Source organism: Mesocricetus auratus, unplaced genomic scaffold, assembly GCF_017639785.1.
Source record: "Mesocricetus auratus isolate SY011 unplaced genomic scaffold, BCM_Maur_2.0 Super-Scaffold_100008, whole genome shotgun sequence".
In the NCBI taxonomy this organism is placed as follows: Eukaryota; Metazoa; Chordata; class Mammalia; order Rodentia; family Cricetidae; genus Mesocricetus; species Mesocricetus auratus.
Genome location: NW_024429192.1, coordinates 36329088 through 36349050, shown reverse-complemented (window position 1 = coordinate 36349050; position 19963 = coordinate 36329088). Strand labels below are relative to the sequence as shown.

General features: G+C 39.8%; 1 protein-coding gene across 1 annotated transcript in view; it reads right to left on the bottom strand.

The window, feature by feature from the left end:
• Adgrg7 (adhesion G protein-coupled receptor G7) overlaps positions 1 to 19963 on the bottom strand; it is a 43975-nt gene that overhangs the window by 22529 nt on the left and 1483 nt on the right. The window contains 5 exon segments of the mRNA XM_040750649.1: positions 3481 to 3581; positions 4932 to 5081; positions 7017 to 7129; positions 10049 to 10153; positions 11690 to 11803. Coding sequence (XP_040606583.1) covers positions 3481 to 3581; positions 4932 to 5081; positions 7017 to 7129; positions 10049 to 10153; positions 11690 to 11803 — 583 coding nt within the window.

Genomic DNA, 19963 nt, shown 5'->3' with positions numbered 1-19963 from the left:
CCTGAGGATTACAAAGTTGCCTTAGAGCTATAGCCATCTCTCTCCTTCAGGTAAGATCAGCTCCACACACACTGGCTCTGTTATGATCCTATTCTTGGATTCCAGTGAGATTCAGTACATCTTTTTTGCAATAAATTATGATTTGGTCAGGGTGGTAGTTTGAATCGCTCCCATATGGGCCTGTATTTGAATGCTTGGTACCCAGCTAGGGATCTATGCTGGAAGTATTAGGAGGTGTGGCCTTGTTGGATGTGGTATGTCACTGGGGGTGGCCTTTGAGGTTTCCAGTACCTATGACAGGCCCCATATTGTGCTCTCATATAGCGCTCTCATTCTGTTTCTCTCTCTCTGTCTCTCTGTCTCTCTCTCTCTCTCTCTCTCTCTGTTTGTGTGTGTGTGTGTGTGTGTCTCTGTTTCTCTGTCACTCCCTGTCATTCTGTCTCTCTCTCCTACAAGCCATGAGATCCTGCAGTGATTACACAGCCATCATCTAATGAGATAACTCAGAAGAATTAAGGATTCTTATGATGAATTAAACCATCATAAGAATCACAAATTAAAAGTTGTATTTGGTGTTATAGTCTTATGAATGAATTGGCTGTTTCTTGTTGTGGATTCTTCCTGTAGCTTATTCCTTTCTGCAACAAACTTGAGATTTACTGTCCACAGTTTAGCACTATTGGATCATTCACTGGAAAAGTTTCTCCCCTGCATTTGTGGTTTACTGATTATACTCCTTAGCTATGTGTAAAACCTGTTGTCCTGATTGCATTCCTTAGCTATGTGTGAGACATGTTTCTCACTATCAGGTCCCTGCTCCCCTCTCCATTGTAATTGCAGAGATCTGCCTTCCTGTAAGTATCCTTATTGGTCAGTGTTTAGGGTCCAGGCAACAGCATTCCACCTAATACATTCCCAGGTATCCAAGGACATAGAATTACTACATGCCCAGAGTTGTTGATTCATAGCTGCCTAACTGGATAGAAAATATAAACATGCCCTGGTTTTACCTCAAAGGTAGATAGAGAAGTGATAACCTAAACTAACCCTGCACTAAAAGATTCTCAAACTTCTCATTTTATTAAGATTTTACCCAGGCAGTGGTGGCGCACGCCTTTAATCCCAGCACTCGGGAGGCAGAGGCCAGCGGATCTCTGTGAGTTCGAGGCCAGGCTGGACCGACAGCCTGGAAAACAATACAGAGAAACCCCGTCTCGTAAAAACCAAAAAAAAAAAAAAAAAAAAAAAAAAAAAGGTTTTAGCTCAAAGATTTACTGTTCCCTCCTGTTTTCCCTGAGAAGATAAAGACGAAGGTAAGTAGTCCATTTGCTCATCCTCAGGGAAAAGTGAACTTTCCTGAAGGCCTGTGCTGCCATGAAGCCAGAGCACTGGAAGGCGCCAGGTTTGGTTTCCTGTGCAGATTAAATTTAGACCCTCTCTTTGACCTACAGCCCTAAGCAACTGTTGCTAAAAGTTTCTCCTAGCAGTCTTAGTTTATTGCTGTGAGTAAATCTTCCCTGCCTTGCTGACCCTGAGAAGCTCAAGTCTCACATTGTATTGCAAAAAGAATTACTGTTGCAAATGTGTGTGTGTGTGTGTGTGTGTGTATTTATCTGTACCCCCAAGAACTAGGGAGAAACATAGTGAGTCAGAGAAACAGAGAGAAAAGAGAAGAAAAGAAGAATAAAGGAACAAGTAGAGGAGCAATTGTGTGTGAGTCCATTTCTTTTTCCCTCAGATTTTAGTTCCTTCGCTTATTTGTAGAACCCTGAGGAAAATTTTAAAAGCAAGGACTTTTGAAGTTTCTCTCTCTCCATCTCTCTGCATCCATCTTGTGGCCTAAGATGCAAGCTCTCAGGCAAGCTCCAACATCATGCCTACCTGCAGCCATGTTGTACACCATTATGGTCATGGACTAACCCTCTGAAACTGTCAGTCTCCCGTTAAATGCTTTCTTTTATAAGTTGCCTTGTGTTTGGTGTTTCATCATAACAATAGAAACGTTAATAAGACAGACAGTCAGGGTAACTGAAGTGGGTAACTAAAGCAAGCTTACTAGAGAAGAAATTCGAGCAAGTGGAAAACGCAAATACATAGAATAGATAGTGTTAAGGAGGCAGCTTTACATCTCAAGCTAGGCAACTAATGTTAAATTGACCTTCAATACAATGACAAGGATCCAGGGTTATAAATCACCCTTTGCATCCAGTGTTTAAAAGGAGAAATGAAAGCCTCGCCTCCTTGATTGTACCATATTACCTCCACCAGCAGAAACCCTGTCCAGAGCCTCAGGGCTCTGGTTACCTGGGCATTCTGCCCCTCCCAGTTCAGAAGAAGAGAATGAGCACTGTCCTGTGACAACTTGATGGATTTGAAGCTGGACTGGATGGATTCTTTCTTCCCCAACATTCTCCTCCCTTTTACTTTCAAGTTTCTTCTTTTCACTCTCCCCCTAAATAAACAGACTAGAAAGGGAATTCAGTGGATGAGGAACAAAATGGGAAACCTGTGAGTAACAGAGAGAGAAGTAAAAGTGAGATGGGCGGCTGAGTCTTGGCTTCTGAAGAGAGAGACACTTGTGCTAGCCTAGAACAAGAGATGGGAGTTTGTAGATCCAGGATCGCCTGAGCACATTTAATTTCCTTCCCTTGAAGAAGGAGATTTCAGAGAGATTGTCATTGGCAGCTCGTCAAGAGTACAACTGCCCCTCAGTTTCTGCAGGGGATTGGTTCCAGGGCCCTCTAGCTCCATGGGCACTGAAATCTGACAATACTTAAATTCTTGCATAAAATGATGCTATGCTTGCCTATAACTTACACATTTATTTCTGTATACTTAAATAACATCTAGATTACTTATGAAACATAACAATATAAATTACATCCAAATTCTTGCTCTAATACATTGCTTAGAGGAAGGTAAGATAGTCAGCTCAGATACATTTTTTTCTGAGTTAACTTCAGTCCCTAGTTGGTTGGATAATACATATAGAAGTTGTAATTTCAGTGCATAGTAGGTTGGACTGGACATATAGGAGCTATAATTTTAGCTCATAGTTGGTTGCATTATACATGTAATTTCAGTGTATAGTTGGTTGGATTGTATATATAGAAGTCATGAACATAGAGGGCTTGATTCCCTGAGAACTGTGAGGTTAGTGGAAGACGTAAAAGAATTGGGTAAGTGAATGAAAGATGAGTCAAAGTCCATGACAGCTTTGGCAAATGCCACATGTATAAGGTAAGCCGAGAGACCACAATCACAAAATGATGGACTAGAGACAGAGAGTGAGATGAAAGAGATGTGGAGACTGGTTGCACGGCTTTGTAGTTCAGTGTAGTCTATGTTTTGAGGTTTATTTCTCCTCTAACCAAAGCTTCAGGCAGTCACGGCACCCCGGAGACGTACAGATCCTCTATTGTGTTTTAACCTAAGAAGGTAAATGACACTTCCCAAACTTTGCTCCAAACCGTTGCTTACGTGGAAAAGGAGTTCTCACTGTCAATCTCAGCAGCTCTTTGGAAGACATCTTCACTGGCATCCAGAATCTGACTCACTGTGGTTATAGCGACTCTCTTTGCCTGAGAGAGAGAAGGCATATCACAGAAGATGCGTATCATGCATAATTGTTACTACTATCATGAAGAATGGTCATGGTAGAAAATAGCATGATAACCCAAAGGAAAGTATCTTTAAATCAAAGTTTCAGTTAAAGATTTATATAAAACAAAAGAAAGAGCCAAGATAAGAAGTAAAAACATAGCTGGGCATTGGTGGCACACTCCTTTAATCCCAGCACTCTCTGTGAGTTTGAGGCCAGCCTGGTCTGCAGAGCGAGTTCCAGGACAGCCTCCCAAACAATACAGAGAAACCCTGTCTCAAAAAAAAAAAAAGAAAGAAAGAAAAGCATGAATGAAGCTGGTGAAGTAGGAGGTTTAGGATTTTGAATTTGACTTCATAGGAGCCTTCACAGAGCCCCTTTCCACCCATAAGAACAAAACAATGAGTTCTTGGCTGAAAGTACACACAAACATTACTGCAGACCTGCCTGTCCAAACATCACAGCTCACAATGCTTAGAGCGACTTATCAGTTGGACTTACATAACATCATAAAATTATCTTTAGTTTCTTACAATTGAAAACTGAGGAGTGTGTCAGAGAGATAGTGTCTTGGCATTTCATTTCTGTCTTTACTTACTAATTTTTCTATACATTTTATAATAGAAATGCATTTGAATTATGTCTTCCATTAACTTATTACTTAAAACCTTCTCAAAGGACCTTTGGCAATTAAAACAATTTTTGAAATAAGATTTTTAAAAAAATATAAAAGAAAGGGGCCCATGCTGACATACTTCATATTGATGGTTTACAACTCCACTGACCAATAAAAACTCCATTGTTGAAAAAATATTGAGTATATTTCTTGTTTTTATGTTTCAGAATTTAGCAGGGCATGATATTAGACATGTAAACTTGGTTTAAGATTCTTTAGGAAGCCAAAGATCAACCTGGGAGTCAAAAAGAGCAGAGCTTAAGGCATATTTCAGAGCAAGTATCTAGGAAAACTGTCTAATAGGGAAAGAACATGTCAGAATCTAGTACAATTGTTAAATTGCATATCATAAAGCTAGAGACTTATTCATCTTGGGACATTTAACATAATAACAATCATCATGTCAATTCCAGAGGATGACTAGACAAGGATCCCTTGTTCAATTTCTTTGAGCATCTCCCAGAAAGTTCACTTGTCTTAACTTAAATACGTGTCCCTCCCCCCACAAATGGTAAGATAAGGAATAGAATTTGAGATGCCTCTCCCTTTCTAGAGTGTTAGTAATCAAACCCAAGGTCCTTCACATACTAATAAAACACCATCAGTAGACTACAATCCCAGCCTTCTCTTCTATTTTAAAGTCTTGAGTTTTACCTGGCTTTCAGCCCCTCTGCTTTTATTGAAGATCTGTCCAGTCACTCTAGTAGCCGAAGTGATGTTCTCAGGGGTTAATTTACTGGCGTCAGATGTTAAAATCTGGGCTTCTGCAGAAATACTCTTAGATTCTGTTGTGATGTCCTTGATCTGTTTAAAAGGATTTTTTTATCAAAGAGTCCAATTTATACAAGTATTCCTAAACATTTTGCAAATGACTGCAGTTGAATGAGATGAAACTTAGCTGAACCTTGGTCTTCTGGGCACCACACCCTCCCATGCTTTCTTGCTTACTCCCTCATTTGTGTAAACAACACACTTCACAGAGTGCAGGGATTTCATTTTCCACTGCCCGCTTGGATTATACTAATAAACTGCTGTGTTCATGTCACTGTGTAGGTCAACATGGATGGGTGGAATGAACTTATTTTTACACTAGATGGCACCATCACTTCAAAAATCAAACCAGTCCTCACGTGCAAGGAGTCAAGACAAATTCTATCAGCAGATGGAAAGCAACAACAATGACAACAACAAAACTGTTGAATTCAACAGCCAAGTCTCTGTCATGTGTTTGGCACTTTGATGTCTTAGGTGTGATCATACATAGCACATAGTGGGATATGAATCTGTAAGCTGAGGTCCCTCGTAACACTTTAAGACTTAGAGCCTGTTAGTTTATCCCAAGTGCACACAGCTTGGAAGTTGCAGAGTTGAGGGTCAAACACTGGCTTGTCAGATTGCAGAGTCTGGCCTCTTTCTTTCAGTGTGTGTGATTGGCAGCTACCTGCACATCCTACTTCCCATTCCCAACCCACCCACATCTGTGCATCTGTGATTAGGGGGCTTGGCAATGGTCCCTGGCCAAAGCATTTCATTCCTCAGAGCTATGGTTTTCCTCACTTATACAAATATTTGTCTGTGGTGTTTAAAAACTAAACATGATTTAGAAAACTTAGTAGTACACATAAAATGTTTTAATTGGTACAGGCAAATATCCAATTATCCAAAGTTTTGTTTACTTTTATTTTGGTGTTACAATGATCCAGAAGTGATTTACTCAATACTAACAACATGTTGAATTTTTATTTTGATCTTTTCTTCCTGCTTTTTTTTTTGAGAAAGGGTTTCCCTGTCTGTCCCAGAACTCACACTGTAGACCAGGCTGATAAATATTTGCAAATGCGCTGTAGTTTCTTGATTCTGAATGACAGCAAACTATAGCTTTCAGTCACCCAAAAGATGATGAAGATAAACTGACAACTTTAGAGTATGTTGTGTTGGTCTATTATGATGTCGAGTAGATTGGGTGAATTAAATATGTTTTAAACTTACAGTGGGCTTATCAGGTCTTAACCCTATCTTATGTCCAGGATCATCATATCTGATAGCAGTAAATGCTCACCAATTTGTGGTAATAGCTATAATTACTTTAGTATGGAGATGGTATCTAACTTGATAAGGAAGATGTAACATGCCTGCACACAGAAGTACCTACATCAAAGTATACAGTGTCTTCCTCTTTGTATGATCAAAGAAGTTGGCACTTCCATGCATGCCCAGTTGCCTATATTGAGCCTTAGTCCATATAATTTAAGATGAATGGGAGCATAGTTAAACATAAATCCTTCCTATTTTACTAGCTCATGGATACAACCCTGAGACCAGCATCAATCTGGATCTGTCTATGTCTAAGGGTCATTGGTCACATGGCTTTTCCATTCTTTTTGATGGAGTAGACTACCTTTGGTTTCTGAAGCCAGGAGTCTACATTCAGTCAAAACTTGAGCAGTCTACAAAATAAGGCCATTTAAAGTATTTTCTAGGCTACCATTTGCTGAATTGTTCTGGAATAAAATGTTAACATTAGAAACTCTGTCTTGAAAAACAAACAAAAAAATTCAACATTCAGCAGATGTTGACTTCTTTAACCAAATTAGAATGGTTTAACTTACTGGGTTTTCTTGACTTCTAATTTGAGAGTTTTAAAAGCATTGATTTGACCTTCAGGCATCTGAAGACCAAACAAATTGGCTTAGACTCAGAGTATCCCCAATTGCTCATCAGATGGGCTAGAAGGCATACCTGTGTTTCCAGCGTTTGCAGATTTTCAGTGCAGCTTCCGATCATTGCATTTTGTAACTCTATTTCTCCATACTCAGAAACATTGCACAGCCGAGTTGCTCTAGGATTCCCCGCTTTAATAAAAAGGAATAATGGAAACAGGTGTATAAAGATGAACACAGTAATCACTGCACGCCCACTGCACACCAGAGTGACTCTGTGGCTTCTCCTGGGATGAGGACCTGTTCACTCTTGAACTCCCAGCACCTGGGCCTCAGAAATTCTCTCAGTTTCAGTCTCCACCCTTCTGGCATGTTGGAATGCTGCCCTGAGGCACCCTTATGAGGAAGGGAGTTAGCCACTGCAAGACAGGCCATGTGGTGCTGGTGAGGTGTTGTGTGTAACACCCAGCATGCATGTTCCCCAAATGAACATTCTGGCTGTCACAACTAACCCAAAGAACTGTGAGAAACCTAAAGCATTGTTGATTGAGGGCAGGAACTTGGAGTCATTTTAACACCCAGTAATAGAAAAGTGAAACAATTACTATAGTATTCTAGGCAAACTGGACTTTGTACGAGGACCAGTTACTATTTGCTTCCTTCTTGGTCTTCAAGAAAGATTTACTTCCTAACACACAGGAGTGAAATGACTTTAAATTGGACACAATGAAAATCTACTAGGCTGAGACTGGATCCAATATGAAAGATTCCTACTACCATTAAATAGGTTGATCTTTTATTTCTGTGAAAATCGGGATAACACCTCAAAGACAAACAATTTCAGGGTATTGCAGCAATTGCTAGACATTTTTTGGATCTCATAAAGCAGTTCATTGGGTAGTCTTATTTTCTCAGATTGTCACCTGAATGTTCCATCTCATTGTCCACAAATAACTGATCATTACATAACATCTAAAGACAAAATCATAATTGGAAAGGCAGCTGATCACAGGTGAAATTTTTTCTCAGGATCAGTACTGAAGCAGCTGCTTTGTGAGAAATGAAAAGAAAGAGTCGATATCAGAATTGCTTTAATAACACTTAACATAGAAGGTTGGAGTTTTCATTAATTTGTATGACTCTACCTCTACTGCAAGACATAACGAAAAGTTTTCACACATACAGGATTTATATCTTTTAAGTAGCCATATGTCGTGTGTCTCTTCCATTATTCACAAAAACGTATCTTTACTCAAACATCATTGAAATGATTGTAATCACATGTTATATAAAATAAAACAATTAAAAATAATTTGTAACATACAGTTCAAAGTGAATTTGTTAATAGTTGAAACATATATCTTTAAAATGATAAGACTCAGTGTGAAATTAAAAGGTATATATAGTAAACATTTTCTTAATGGTTGCTCAAAAATCAAATAGATGTCAAATAAAAGATGATAATGTGACTCTCTTATCCCCCCGTGTTATTGTATCAAACATCTGTGATGACCTTCATGGATATATCACTGATACTTTTCCCAATTCATAGCACACAGTTATGTTTGGAAGTTGTACAGGATTTATAAAACGTAAAAAATGTAAGGCGTATACAATGCAGAAATTGAAGGCAACAGTCATCCATGGGTACACTATACAGAATAGTATGGTCTTTAAAATATGCATAGTAAGAACAAATTTATTGAGGCTCCCCTTTTACTTTCTGAGATCTTAATGAAAAGGCTTGGGCTACCTTGTTTTATGTCAACTTGACACAAGCTATAGTCATCTGAGAGAAGGGAACCTCATTTGAGAAAAATGCTCCTATAAGATCTGACTATAGGCAGGCTTATAGGGTATTTTCTTAATTAGTGATTGATGGGGGAGGGTTCAAACCTTGTGGATGGTACCATCTCTTGGCTGGTGATCCTGGATTCTATAAGAAAGCAGGCTGAGCAAGCCAAGAAGAGTAAGCCAGTAAGCCGCACTCCCTCATAGCCTCTCTGAATTCATCCCTGTGCCTCCAGGTTCCTACCCTGCTTGAGTTCCTGCCTTCACTGCTTTGGATAGTGAACATGGAAGTGTTAATGAAACAGACACTTTCTTCCCCAAACTGCTTTTGGTCATAGTGGTTCATCACAGCAATAGTAACCCTAAGTATGAGAAAGCTGGAAAGGTTGTCTATTGAGAGTAGGATGGATCATGGATAGGTGAGTAATTACTTAGAATAAGTGAATAAGGGATATAGGAAATGGAAATTCCTATAACATATTTAGAATTTCAGTATAGTCTGGATATGCACAAAAGTGAATATCTAGGTAATGTGAAATTCTCCTCACTGTTACTGTTCTATCAAACATTTTTGTAAATGATTTAAAAGTGACTACATTCTTGAGGCATCCAGTTCTGTAAGAAATGGGGACTACCACTACAAAGAAAGACATTTAGATAAAATCATGTGACTAGTAGACTTTAATTATTAGGAAGGAACTTAATGGATGTATAAAGTCTATACTCAGAATATATTACCCAATGTGGTAGGGATACGAGTCATCAACATTCTGGATTTTATCTGGAAACATACTAGAAACAGAATTCCTTGATCCTAGGAAAGCCTCAATGCACACAGGGTTGTCATAGTGATGGAAGTATCATGAAACTGGAAATGTGCCAAGACAAATAACCAAAACAACCAAGGAAATAAAAGACTGCTAACAACAGACCTGCTCCATTCCATCTCTACTAGGGAAGACATCATCTGAAGGGAGGTACAGAAGGAATAAAGTATTGATTTAAAATAATGTAGACAAGTGATACAACTCCAAGAATAAGTATTCACCTGAACAAATGCTATAGGACAGAGAAAACGTGAGAAAATTTTATGATTAAATAAGGATAAGGAAGAGTTCATAAACAACTGATCTATGTTCAGGATTTTCAAGTACAGAATCACAGAAAGTATGATTCTGTGCAGTTCTATCCTAACTTCAGACAGCGACATTAAAGTGAGCTAAGCCTTCCTTGCTGTCTTGTCTAGAGACCTAACAATTGATGGGGGGGGGGATGGGACTCACGGGACATGATCCCAGAGATCCCAAGGAAAACACATACCATTTACAGTGCCTGCAGGACATGTTTGCAAAGAAGGTCCATATCTGCCCACTGGGATTCTGTCAAAGGTAAAGTCCATGTAGGTACTATTTTCGCAGAAATTGGCTGTAAAGAAAACATTTTTTCTCATTATGGATTACACATTTTATTTTTGAAGTTTGAAACTAGATAGAAAGTTCAGAACCTTTGCAGTGTAATTTAAAGAAGATTCAGAGAGTCAATTAACTGATTCGAGAGTTTCCATACTTTCTATCTGGTTAAATGTCTTCTATTAGAATCAATATGCTAGGTAACAGGCTGCAGCCACAGTGTACACCATACAGACATGGGTTAAAGGGAAGGTGTGAACACTAACACATTAGCAAGAATTATGTGTTGATTAGTTAGAATCTAGAGAATTGATAAACACAATTTATGGTGGGAAAGGACTTAATGAGGATTTGAATCAAAGCAAAAAGGCCCAAATCATGGGTGGGTAGGGTGCATTAGCTGGAAGGAATACAGACAGTCAATGAGAGTGGGTAGGGGGGTTCTGTCTTCCAAGCTGGAAACAAGAGAATGAAAAATGTTGGGAAGTACACCTTGATCCAGAAACACTTGAACTGAGATTCTGATACCGTTTATTGAAGTCAAACCATAAAATTTAATAGCTCAAGGGAAAAGAAAGGACTTAATTAATTAAACACATACTTAATATAAGCATGTGCTTAGGCAGGAAGATTCATCCTGACTCAAAAAATTCTGTTAAAGCTCTGACATTTGAAATAGAGTCAAATGGATATAAACCCTGGAAAGGACCTAAGGAAAGAACAATTATAGTTGACCTGGATTAAAGGCTGGAGCTAAAAGGAAATTTATACGTGTGAATTATAGAAAAAAACCTGACATTTGGAAAATGGATAAAGTGTTTCAACTACATACAGCCTATGAGGAAAACATGGTTTTGATTGTTGAAAAGAAAAAAACAACCCTCACATTTTTGGCATTTACAATATCTCTTCATATATTTACGTATCTGATTCTGTTTTTGACAGTTTTATACAATTACATACTAAAATTTATATTTTTTCATCCCTACTTCTCTCTCATATCCTTCATCCTCTAAAGCCCTTTTCTCCAACAAGTTCTCCTTCTCTTATTTTTCAAGCCTTCATGTTATGTTTGATCCACTAAGTATAATTAGAGTTTTTTTTTTTTTTTTTGGTTTTTCGAGACAGGGTTTCTCTGTGGCTTTGGAGGCTGTCCTGGAACTAGCTCTTGTAGACCAGGCTGGCCTCGAACTCACAGAGCTATAATTAGAGTTTTTTGCCTAGGAGTGTAGAATAGAAAGTTATTTACTGGAGGAAGGACTTTACCAATGGCTACATCACTGAAGAAAACCATGCCTCGTCCCCTCACAACTGTAAATTCACAATAGTCCCTCAGGGAGGGAGTGGGATCTCATATGAGTCTCCGCCATTCATAATGAAATGTCGACACACCAACCTTGTGCAAGTCTTGTGACGATAACCATAGCAATAGTGCTATTATCATTGTGCTAATTGTGTATATAGTCTTTAACTAAAGCTTCCAGAATTCTTGCTGCCATTATCAACAAAAGGCTCACCTATATATCATCATAATGTCAGTTGAGTAACTTACCAATTGTACATCTTAGCCCTTTCCACTCTTCAGTACAAATGCATCTGCCATTTTGCCAGGTTCCACCATTCCTGCAGAACTGTATAGGGGTGCTTGACACAGAAGTGGATACCCCTGGAAAAATGGTAAACAAAAGAATAGTATTAATATCACAATGTAAGACATTTTACAAACTTAAAAAAGTCCCCAAGTTGGGGACTGCCACTGAGCCTCCCCACTGGCAGGAGTCTATGTATCCCAGCTTCCTGGGTTTCTTCTACACCCATAGGGTCAGGGAATTTGGGGCCTGTTTCTGGGCTCGTGTTCCAGTGCCTGGAGACTGCCACCGCGTCTCCCCTCCTGTCAGGAGCCTACACACTCCAAATTCCCATAGAATGGGAAAAGATATTCACTAACCCCACATCTGACAGAGGGCTGATCTCCAAAATTTACAAAGAACTCAAGAAGCAAGTCTCCAAAACAAAAGATCCAATTAAAAAGTGGAGTACAGGACTAAATAGAGAATTCTCAATAGAGGAGTCTAAATGGCTGAGAAGCACTTAAGAACATGCTCAATATCCCTATCTATCAGGGAAATGCAAATCAAAACAACTCTGAGATACCATCTTACTCCTGTCCGAATGACTAAAATCAAAAACACCAAGGACAGTTTATGCTGGAGAGGATGTGGAGAAAGGGGAACACTCCTCCATTGCTGGTGGGAGTGCCAACTCGTACAGCCACTTTGGAAAGCAGTATGGAGATTCCTCAGGAAAATGGGACTCAATCTACCACAAGACTCAGTAGTTCCACTCTTAGGCATATACCCAAAAAGATGCACATTCACACAACAAGGAAGTCTCTTCCACTATGTTCATAGCAGCATTATTTGTAATATCCAGAACATGGAAGCAACATAGATGCTCCTCAGCTGAAGAGTGGATAGAGAAAATGTGGTACACTTATACAATGGAGTACTATTCAGTGGAAAAAACAACGGAATCTTGAAATTTGCAGGCAAACGGACAGCAGTAGAAGAAACCATCCTGTGTCAGATAACCCAGTCAAAAAAAGACAAACATGGTATGTACTCACTCACATATGGATTTTAGACATGAATCAGGGAAGTGCCAGCCTACAATCCCACTGCCAGAGAGTCTGGGAAACAGAACCTTCAACTAATGACTGATGGAAACAGAGGCAGACACCCACAGCTAAACACTGAGCTGAACTCAAGGAACCTAGTGACAGAGAGGAAGGACTGATTAGCATAGGGGTCAAGACTTGGCTTGTTTAACCTACAGAAACAGCTGGCCTGAACAAGGGGGAGCTCTTGAACCCCAGACTGATGGCTGAGAGTCCAGCAAGGGACTGATCCAGACCCCCTGAATGTGGGTGTCAGTGAGGAGTTCTAGGCAATCTATGGGGCCTTGGGTAATAGATCAGTATTTGTGCCTGGCATACAAATGGACTTTGGGTGCCCATCTCACAGTGAGAGGTGCTCTCGCAGCCTAGACTCTTGGGGGAGGGCCTAGGCCCTGCCCTGAATGAGATGAAACTCTGTATATTCCTCATGGAGGACCTCACCCTACCTGGGGAATGGAGTGGGGAGTTTAAAGTCTTTCCACTGTAGGCTCCTTTAAAATAAAAAAATAAATTGCTTTCTTCAAGAGGGAAGAATTCAAGCACTTTAAAAGTCAAGTCTCCTTAGAAAACTCCACATCTCATTTAAAATCCAAAGTCTCTCAACTGTGGGCCCCTATACAATAAAAATAAGTTAAATACTTTCTCATTTCAAGAGGGGAGAGCCATGGCACAGTCATAATAAAATCAAAGCCAAATTCCAATTGTGGAAATAACTCTATGTGCAATGTCTGGGGTCCAATCATGTTCTGAGTGTCATCCATAGGATGACACCTGTCTTAGGCTGGCTCCACTCAACCTGCTGCTATTCTTGGTTGTTTTCCCATGGTACCGGCATCTCCAAAGGGTTGGGGTCTCTTGCTGCACTGAGTTGCACTTTTACAGATAGCCTCTCATAGGCTCTCTTCATGGTGTCAAGCCTCTACCTGTCTGCATGACTCCTTCAGTCCTGAGCCTTCAATTGCCACTGAACCTGTACCTTCACCAGTGGCCTTTCCTGGCCTCTCACAGTGCCATCTAGAGACAATTCCATTGGACTCAGCTTAAATATTTCAGAGGCAAAGTTTTCTATGGCATCTGCTTATGATTTTGCTTTAATCCCACTTCTCTGCATTGGGGTGCCTTTCTTTCTTTGTATATTGTTGAATTAGTTTTTCTTTTCTTAATCATTCTAAAAATTTATTTGCTTAAGTTCATCATTTTAAATAATTCATTTAAGCCGGGCGGTGGTGGCACACGCCTTTAATCCCAGCACTCGGGAGGCAGAGGCAGGCGGATCGCTGTGAGTTCGAGGCCGGGCTGGACTGACAGCCTCCAAAACAATACAGAGAAACCCTGTCTCGTAAAACCAAATAAATAAATAAATAAATAATTCATTTAACTAATGTTTACTTTTATTTCTTTGCTGTTTTTAATTCCATGAATTTTTAAAATAGTATCACCAAGCGTACTTGTTCTAGACTTTGCTATTTCCTAATTTCTAAAGCTTAAATTTCTGCATAATATGATGAGAGTCTGCCTCTGTGTCAGCTGTAAAAGAGGGTCAGAATAAGCGAAGATAGATTTTATCCAAAAATAGATAATTGAAGGTAATAAAAGAAATCTTCAGCAATCTATGGAGGAGAATGAAGGGATCCCAGAAGGTGCAGGAGTAAGCAGGGGCAGAAGAGACATGTATTGTAGAGAACCAAGCCAAACACAGTCTCAGTGTTGGTGTGGGAGCAAAAACATGCTGCTTTCAGAAGGTAAACTAGAGGGAAGTCTAGAATCCTACCTTCACCACATGCTCACAAGACTATAATCCCAACAAGAGGATCAAGGTCAAGGTCATCCCAGCCTAAGTCAGCTTCTCACTTACCTGGGCTACATGACACCCTGTCTCAAATTCACCACCATAGCAGAAACGTAAGATGATAAGAGTTATTTAATGTTTCTGTAGCATAGAGAACAGAAATTTTCTAATCTACTTTTTATGGTTGATGTGACTCCTGAAGGCCTCAAGTGTCACACTAGTGGATTGGGTCCAAATTCCACATTACACAGTATAACACCATGCCTTCTGTCCCCATGAATACACCAAACTCGTAGCCTCTAGTGTGTGACAGTGACTACTCATCATTAGGGTATCAACTCTTTACAGTGTTTCAGTCTTCTGGGATTTCCCTGGAAACCTGATGGTGTGAACATTTAGCTATGATTTGCATAAATTTAATAAGCAGAGAGGAACACCTATCCATGTCTTGTCATTCTGCTCTTAATTACAAGTCTTATAGTTATGAAATATATTGACTCAAGGCAATAACTTATATCTCTAGATTTCAGAGTATTGTTAATGAATAGAAAGTTAACAAGTGTTTGCTAAATGACTTCTCTGTCATTTGAATTCTAATTTAGGACATAGAGTTCAATCCAGACTACCCACTTTGCGTTGTAATGGTATATTTAACTCTGTGTTCTACCTACTTCAGACTCTGATCCTCTAACGTATCCAAATCACAGAAAATGTTGCCCAAAGTAGTGCCAGCATCTTTCAGACTCTATCCTAGCTATAAAAATAAACTTAGCCCAGCGCTGATGGCGCACGCCTTTAATCCCAGCACTCGGGAGGCAAAGGCAGGCGGATCTCTGTGAGTTCGCAGTCAGCCTGGTCTACAGAGCAAGTTCCAGAACAGCTTCCAAAACAATACATGGAAACCCTGTCTCGAAAAAGCAAATAAATAAATAAATAATAAACTCAGAAGGATGAAGTTTGTTCATATAACTAGTTTTTACAGTTGTAATCACAAAAAGGAGACATTAGGAAAATACATTTATTGTGGGGAAAAGAAATAAAAAAGAAAGAAAATGTGTATAAATAAAACACATAAAGTATATCTTTTGTTAAGATAAAGGTTGTTCGATATTAACTACTTGACTAACATTTTCAGTAACTATAATAAATGTTTTAATAAGCTGTCTCCTAATGAAGTAGCATAAATATTGAAAACAAACATTCCATGGTTGTTCTTGGAACACTTTCTGTTCCTCTTTTCAGCTAGTCAATTTAACTTAATGATTAAACCTATTGTACAGTTTTGGTGCGATAACTTGAGTCTCAGTCCAAAGGTCCAATGTGGGTCAATACTATCCATTCAAGGAGTCATTCAAGGGGTGAACAAAACTGGGCTCAGTACTGAATGACACAAAACTTCATAAATTAGAAAATAGTTGCCTGGTTGGACTGAGTGCTTATAAGATATAATGTATCATCTTAAATCTTCAAATGCATCAATTCATTCAATTCTCAAAATAGCCCCAAGAGGCGGAATTTACCATCATTCTTATAAGAGGGAGAAACCGAGGCACAAAAATATTGACTAATGTGCCCTGTTACTCAGTAAGCAGCCATGTTGAGATTTAAAGTAAGGCAATCTGACTCTAGGAACTTCTTCCTACTCAAAAATAGTCCTAGTCACTGAATTCTGGAAGGATCTTTTTTTCCATATTTTTATTTAACTTTTTACGCATGTCACTTTCAGTTCCCTCTCCCTCCCCTCCTCCCCCACCCCCCAATCCTCCCAACCCCTCTTGTCAGCAGAATCTGACCCAGAGTGATGGTCATATCCCCAAATATCCAATACCTGGAAATTCAAGAGTACTCCACTAAGCCAAGAGTCCAGCTTTTTAGTTGAAGACAATGACTTTTGAAATGGGATCAATAGGCATCACTGATTCTCAAGTTATGATAATCCTGATCATCGTCCCTCTGTCACTTGCACAACAAAACTCATCCCTCAAAAGACTCCTTTCCTTTTCATAGATAATTTTGTATTTTAAAAAAGTATTTAGCCCATGGACATGTGAAGAAACAGGAAGGAAGAAGAAGGAATAGGAGTCACATCAACATACTTTATTCATAAAACTTTTCTCTGACCTTATTTTTTTAAAAATGCTAAAATGGCCCCAGTGTTCCAGGATCTGTTACAGGAGTTAGATTTATTACTGTGTAGATTTGTTCTGTAGGAAGTACTAAACTGAGTTAAAGGAAATAAAGACAAGTGTCTGTGGGCAGATTATTTTCTGAGCAGCAATGCACTCACCTTGTCTTTTCCTGATAACATTCATTTTCTACTGAGTGAGACTTATGAGTGCCATAAAGCCTGACCTTGGGTTTGGAACAATATAAATCTTCTGAAGCGCTTGCTAGGCTGAGGAACAAGTCTGTCCTATAGTGGAGAAGGAAGGTTATGGCTGATGTAGGGAAAGAGCAAAAAGCAGGAATTCTTAGAGTCAGAACTGAAGGACACAGTTAAATAAGGCATTGCCATTGTGTATGAAAATTGAGATGCCCTCTCATTAATACTAACTGAAGAAAACATCCTTTTGCCATTGTATGGTGAACATCTGTGTGTGTTTATGTTAGGATTAACTCAAACTGGTGTCAAAGGACAGAAATGCAATGACATCCACATTCGTATTTTACTTTCATTATCCAGTGTGATGGGACTCACACCTACCCTGCTTCTTGCATTAGAAGCCCCTTGCTGTTCTCTCATATCTATCCTTTATGAAAATACATTAGACATTTTTTCATGAATCCTCAATGTGAAAGGACTGGGATTCTGGAAGTACACAGATTTATCACAATATAAATGCACCCTGAAATATTACCGGCCTTGTGGGTAAGCAGAGGCTATAGGTAATTGGAAAGATCTTAATGAAGCCTACGGTCCAATGGTCACATGCCACATGGCTTTCAAGCAGCAGCAGGAGACAAAATATCTCTCTGTAAACATCCAAACTTTCATTTCTCTTACTATTTTGAAGAGAAGCATGAGGATTTGGGTAGTTTTGTTGTGTCATTTTTTAATACAACTATTTGAGAATTCTGTGTCCATGCTATGAACTGAGTGCATGCTCTCAAAATTCATGTGTTGAACTCACACTACAAGGACATTTTCTCAGCTGTGTTCATGGCAGCATTATTTGTCATAGCCTGAACCTGGAAACAGTATAGATACCCCTCAACCGAAGAATGGGTTTAGAAAATGTGATACAATAAGCAAAAGAGTACTACTCAGCATAAAAAAAAACAATGACATCTTGAAATTTGCAGGCAAATGGGTGGAACTAGAAGAAACCATCCTGAGTAAGGTAACCCAGTCACAGAAAGATAAACACAGTATGCGCTCACGAATAAATGGATACTAGACATACAACAAAGGATGACTAGCCTACAATCGACAACCCCAGAGAAGCTAGGAATCAAGGAGGACCCTACGAGACACATACATGCATCCCCTCAGGATGGGGAAATAGACATGATCTCCTGAGTAAATTGGGAATGTGAGGGGAGCGATGGTGGTGGAGGAGTGGGAAGGGGGAAGGGGTGGGGAGGAGAACAAGAGGGGTCAGGGAGGTCAGAGTTGGGGGAAGAACAGAGAAGGAGAGCAAGGAAAGAGATACCTTGATAGAGGGAGCCATTATGACATTAGCAAGAAACCTGGAGCTAGGGAAATTCCCAGGAATCTACAAGAATGACCCCAGCTAAGAATCTAGGCAATAGTGGAGAGGGTATCTTAACTACCCTCCCCCCTGTAATCAGATTAATGGCTACCTTAATTGTCATCATAGAATCTTCCTCCAGTAGCTGTTGGAAGCAGAAGCAGAGATTCACAGCTAAGCACTGGGCAGAACTCCTGGAGTCCAATTGTAGAGAGGGAGGAGCAATAATGTGAGCAAAGGGGTCAAGACCATGTTGGGGAAATGCACAGAAACAACTGACCCAAGCTAGTGAGAGATCACTGACTCTGGACTGGCAGCTGGGGAACCTGCATAAGACAGAACGAGGCCCTCTGAATGTGCGTGACAGTTGGGTGGCTTGGGCAGTTTGTGGGGCCACTAGCAAGGGAACCCCTATTTATCCCTAGTACATGAACTGGCTTTTTGGAGCTTATTCCCTATAGAGGGATACCTTGCTCAGCCTAGATACAGGAGGGAGGATCTCAGTCTTGCCTCAAGGAATGTGACAGACTCTGATGGTTTCCCATGGGAGGCCTCACCCTCTGAAGAGTGGATGGGACATGAGGTGGGGAAAAGGTGGGGTGATCAGGAGAGGGACCTGGGATTGGTACGCAAAATAAGGTAGTTTTAAAAATAGAATTTAAAAATTCATGTGTTGAAATCAAATTCTCAATATAACAGCATTAAATGTCAAAGTAAAGACACCCCAGAACCAAGAAGCAAACCTTCACCAGACACCAAAGATGGAGCTCACTTCCCCCAGTCTATCTGGTGCCCATAACTGTGGAAAAGAGTACCTGGTTGCCATATTTTGTTATAGTCTCCTTAACAGACCACCTTCTAGTTTTTTCACAGCAGTAACTCAAATCTAGTTGTAGGGAATCTGACAGGGTTCTAAATCAGGCCTCTCTTCTCTTTAACAAAGTAAGTAAGGATGGAGAAACTGTCAGTAATGAGAATTGTGACAAAAAAATATGTGCAAAAAGAGGGAAAATGGGATAAGAACTTGTATTGGGTAAGTAGAAAAATCTCGGAAGAAATGATGACATTCAATTGAAGGCCTAAACCCTAAACTATCAAATGAGATGTTCATGTGAAATAGGGTAAAGGTAACTGTAGGTAAGCCACAATTGTAGGAATTGTAGGTAAACTACCACTGTAGGTAAACTACCACTGTAGGCAATTGTAGGTAAACTACCACTGTAGGCAACTGTAGGTAAACTACCACTGTAGGAACTGTAGGCAAACTGCCACTGTAGACAACTTTAGGTAAACTACCACTGTAGGAACTGTAGGTAAACTGCCACCTCAGGGAAGGAATCAAGTCTAGAATTCCTCTTGGGAATTGTAGAAGCTATCAGTACTATTTAAAGTTTACTTTGCCCAAAGAAATGTCAAATGGCTAGCATTAGAAAGCATTAGAGAAGCCGGGAGTTGGTGGCGCATGCCTTTAATCCCAGCACTCGGGAGGCAGAGGCAGGCAGATCTCTGTGAGTTCGAGGCCAGCCTGGTCTACAAAGTGAGTTCCAGGACAGCCTCCAAAGCTACAGAGAAACCCTGTCTCAAAACACCAAAAAAAAGAGAGAGAGAGAGAGAGAGAGAGAGAGAGAGAGAGAGAGAGAGAGAGAGAGAGAGCATAGATGATATATT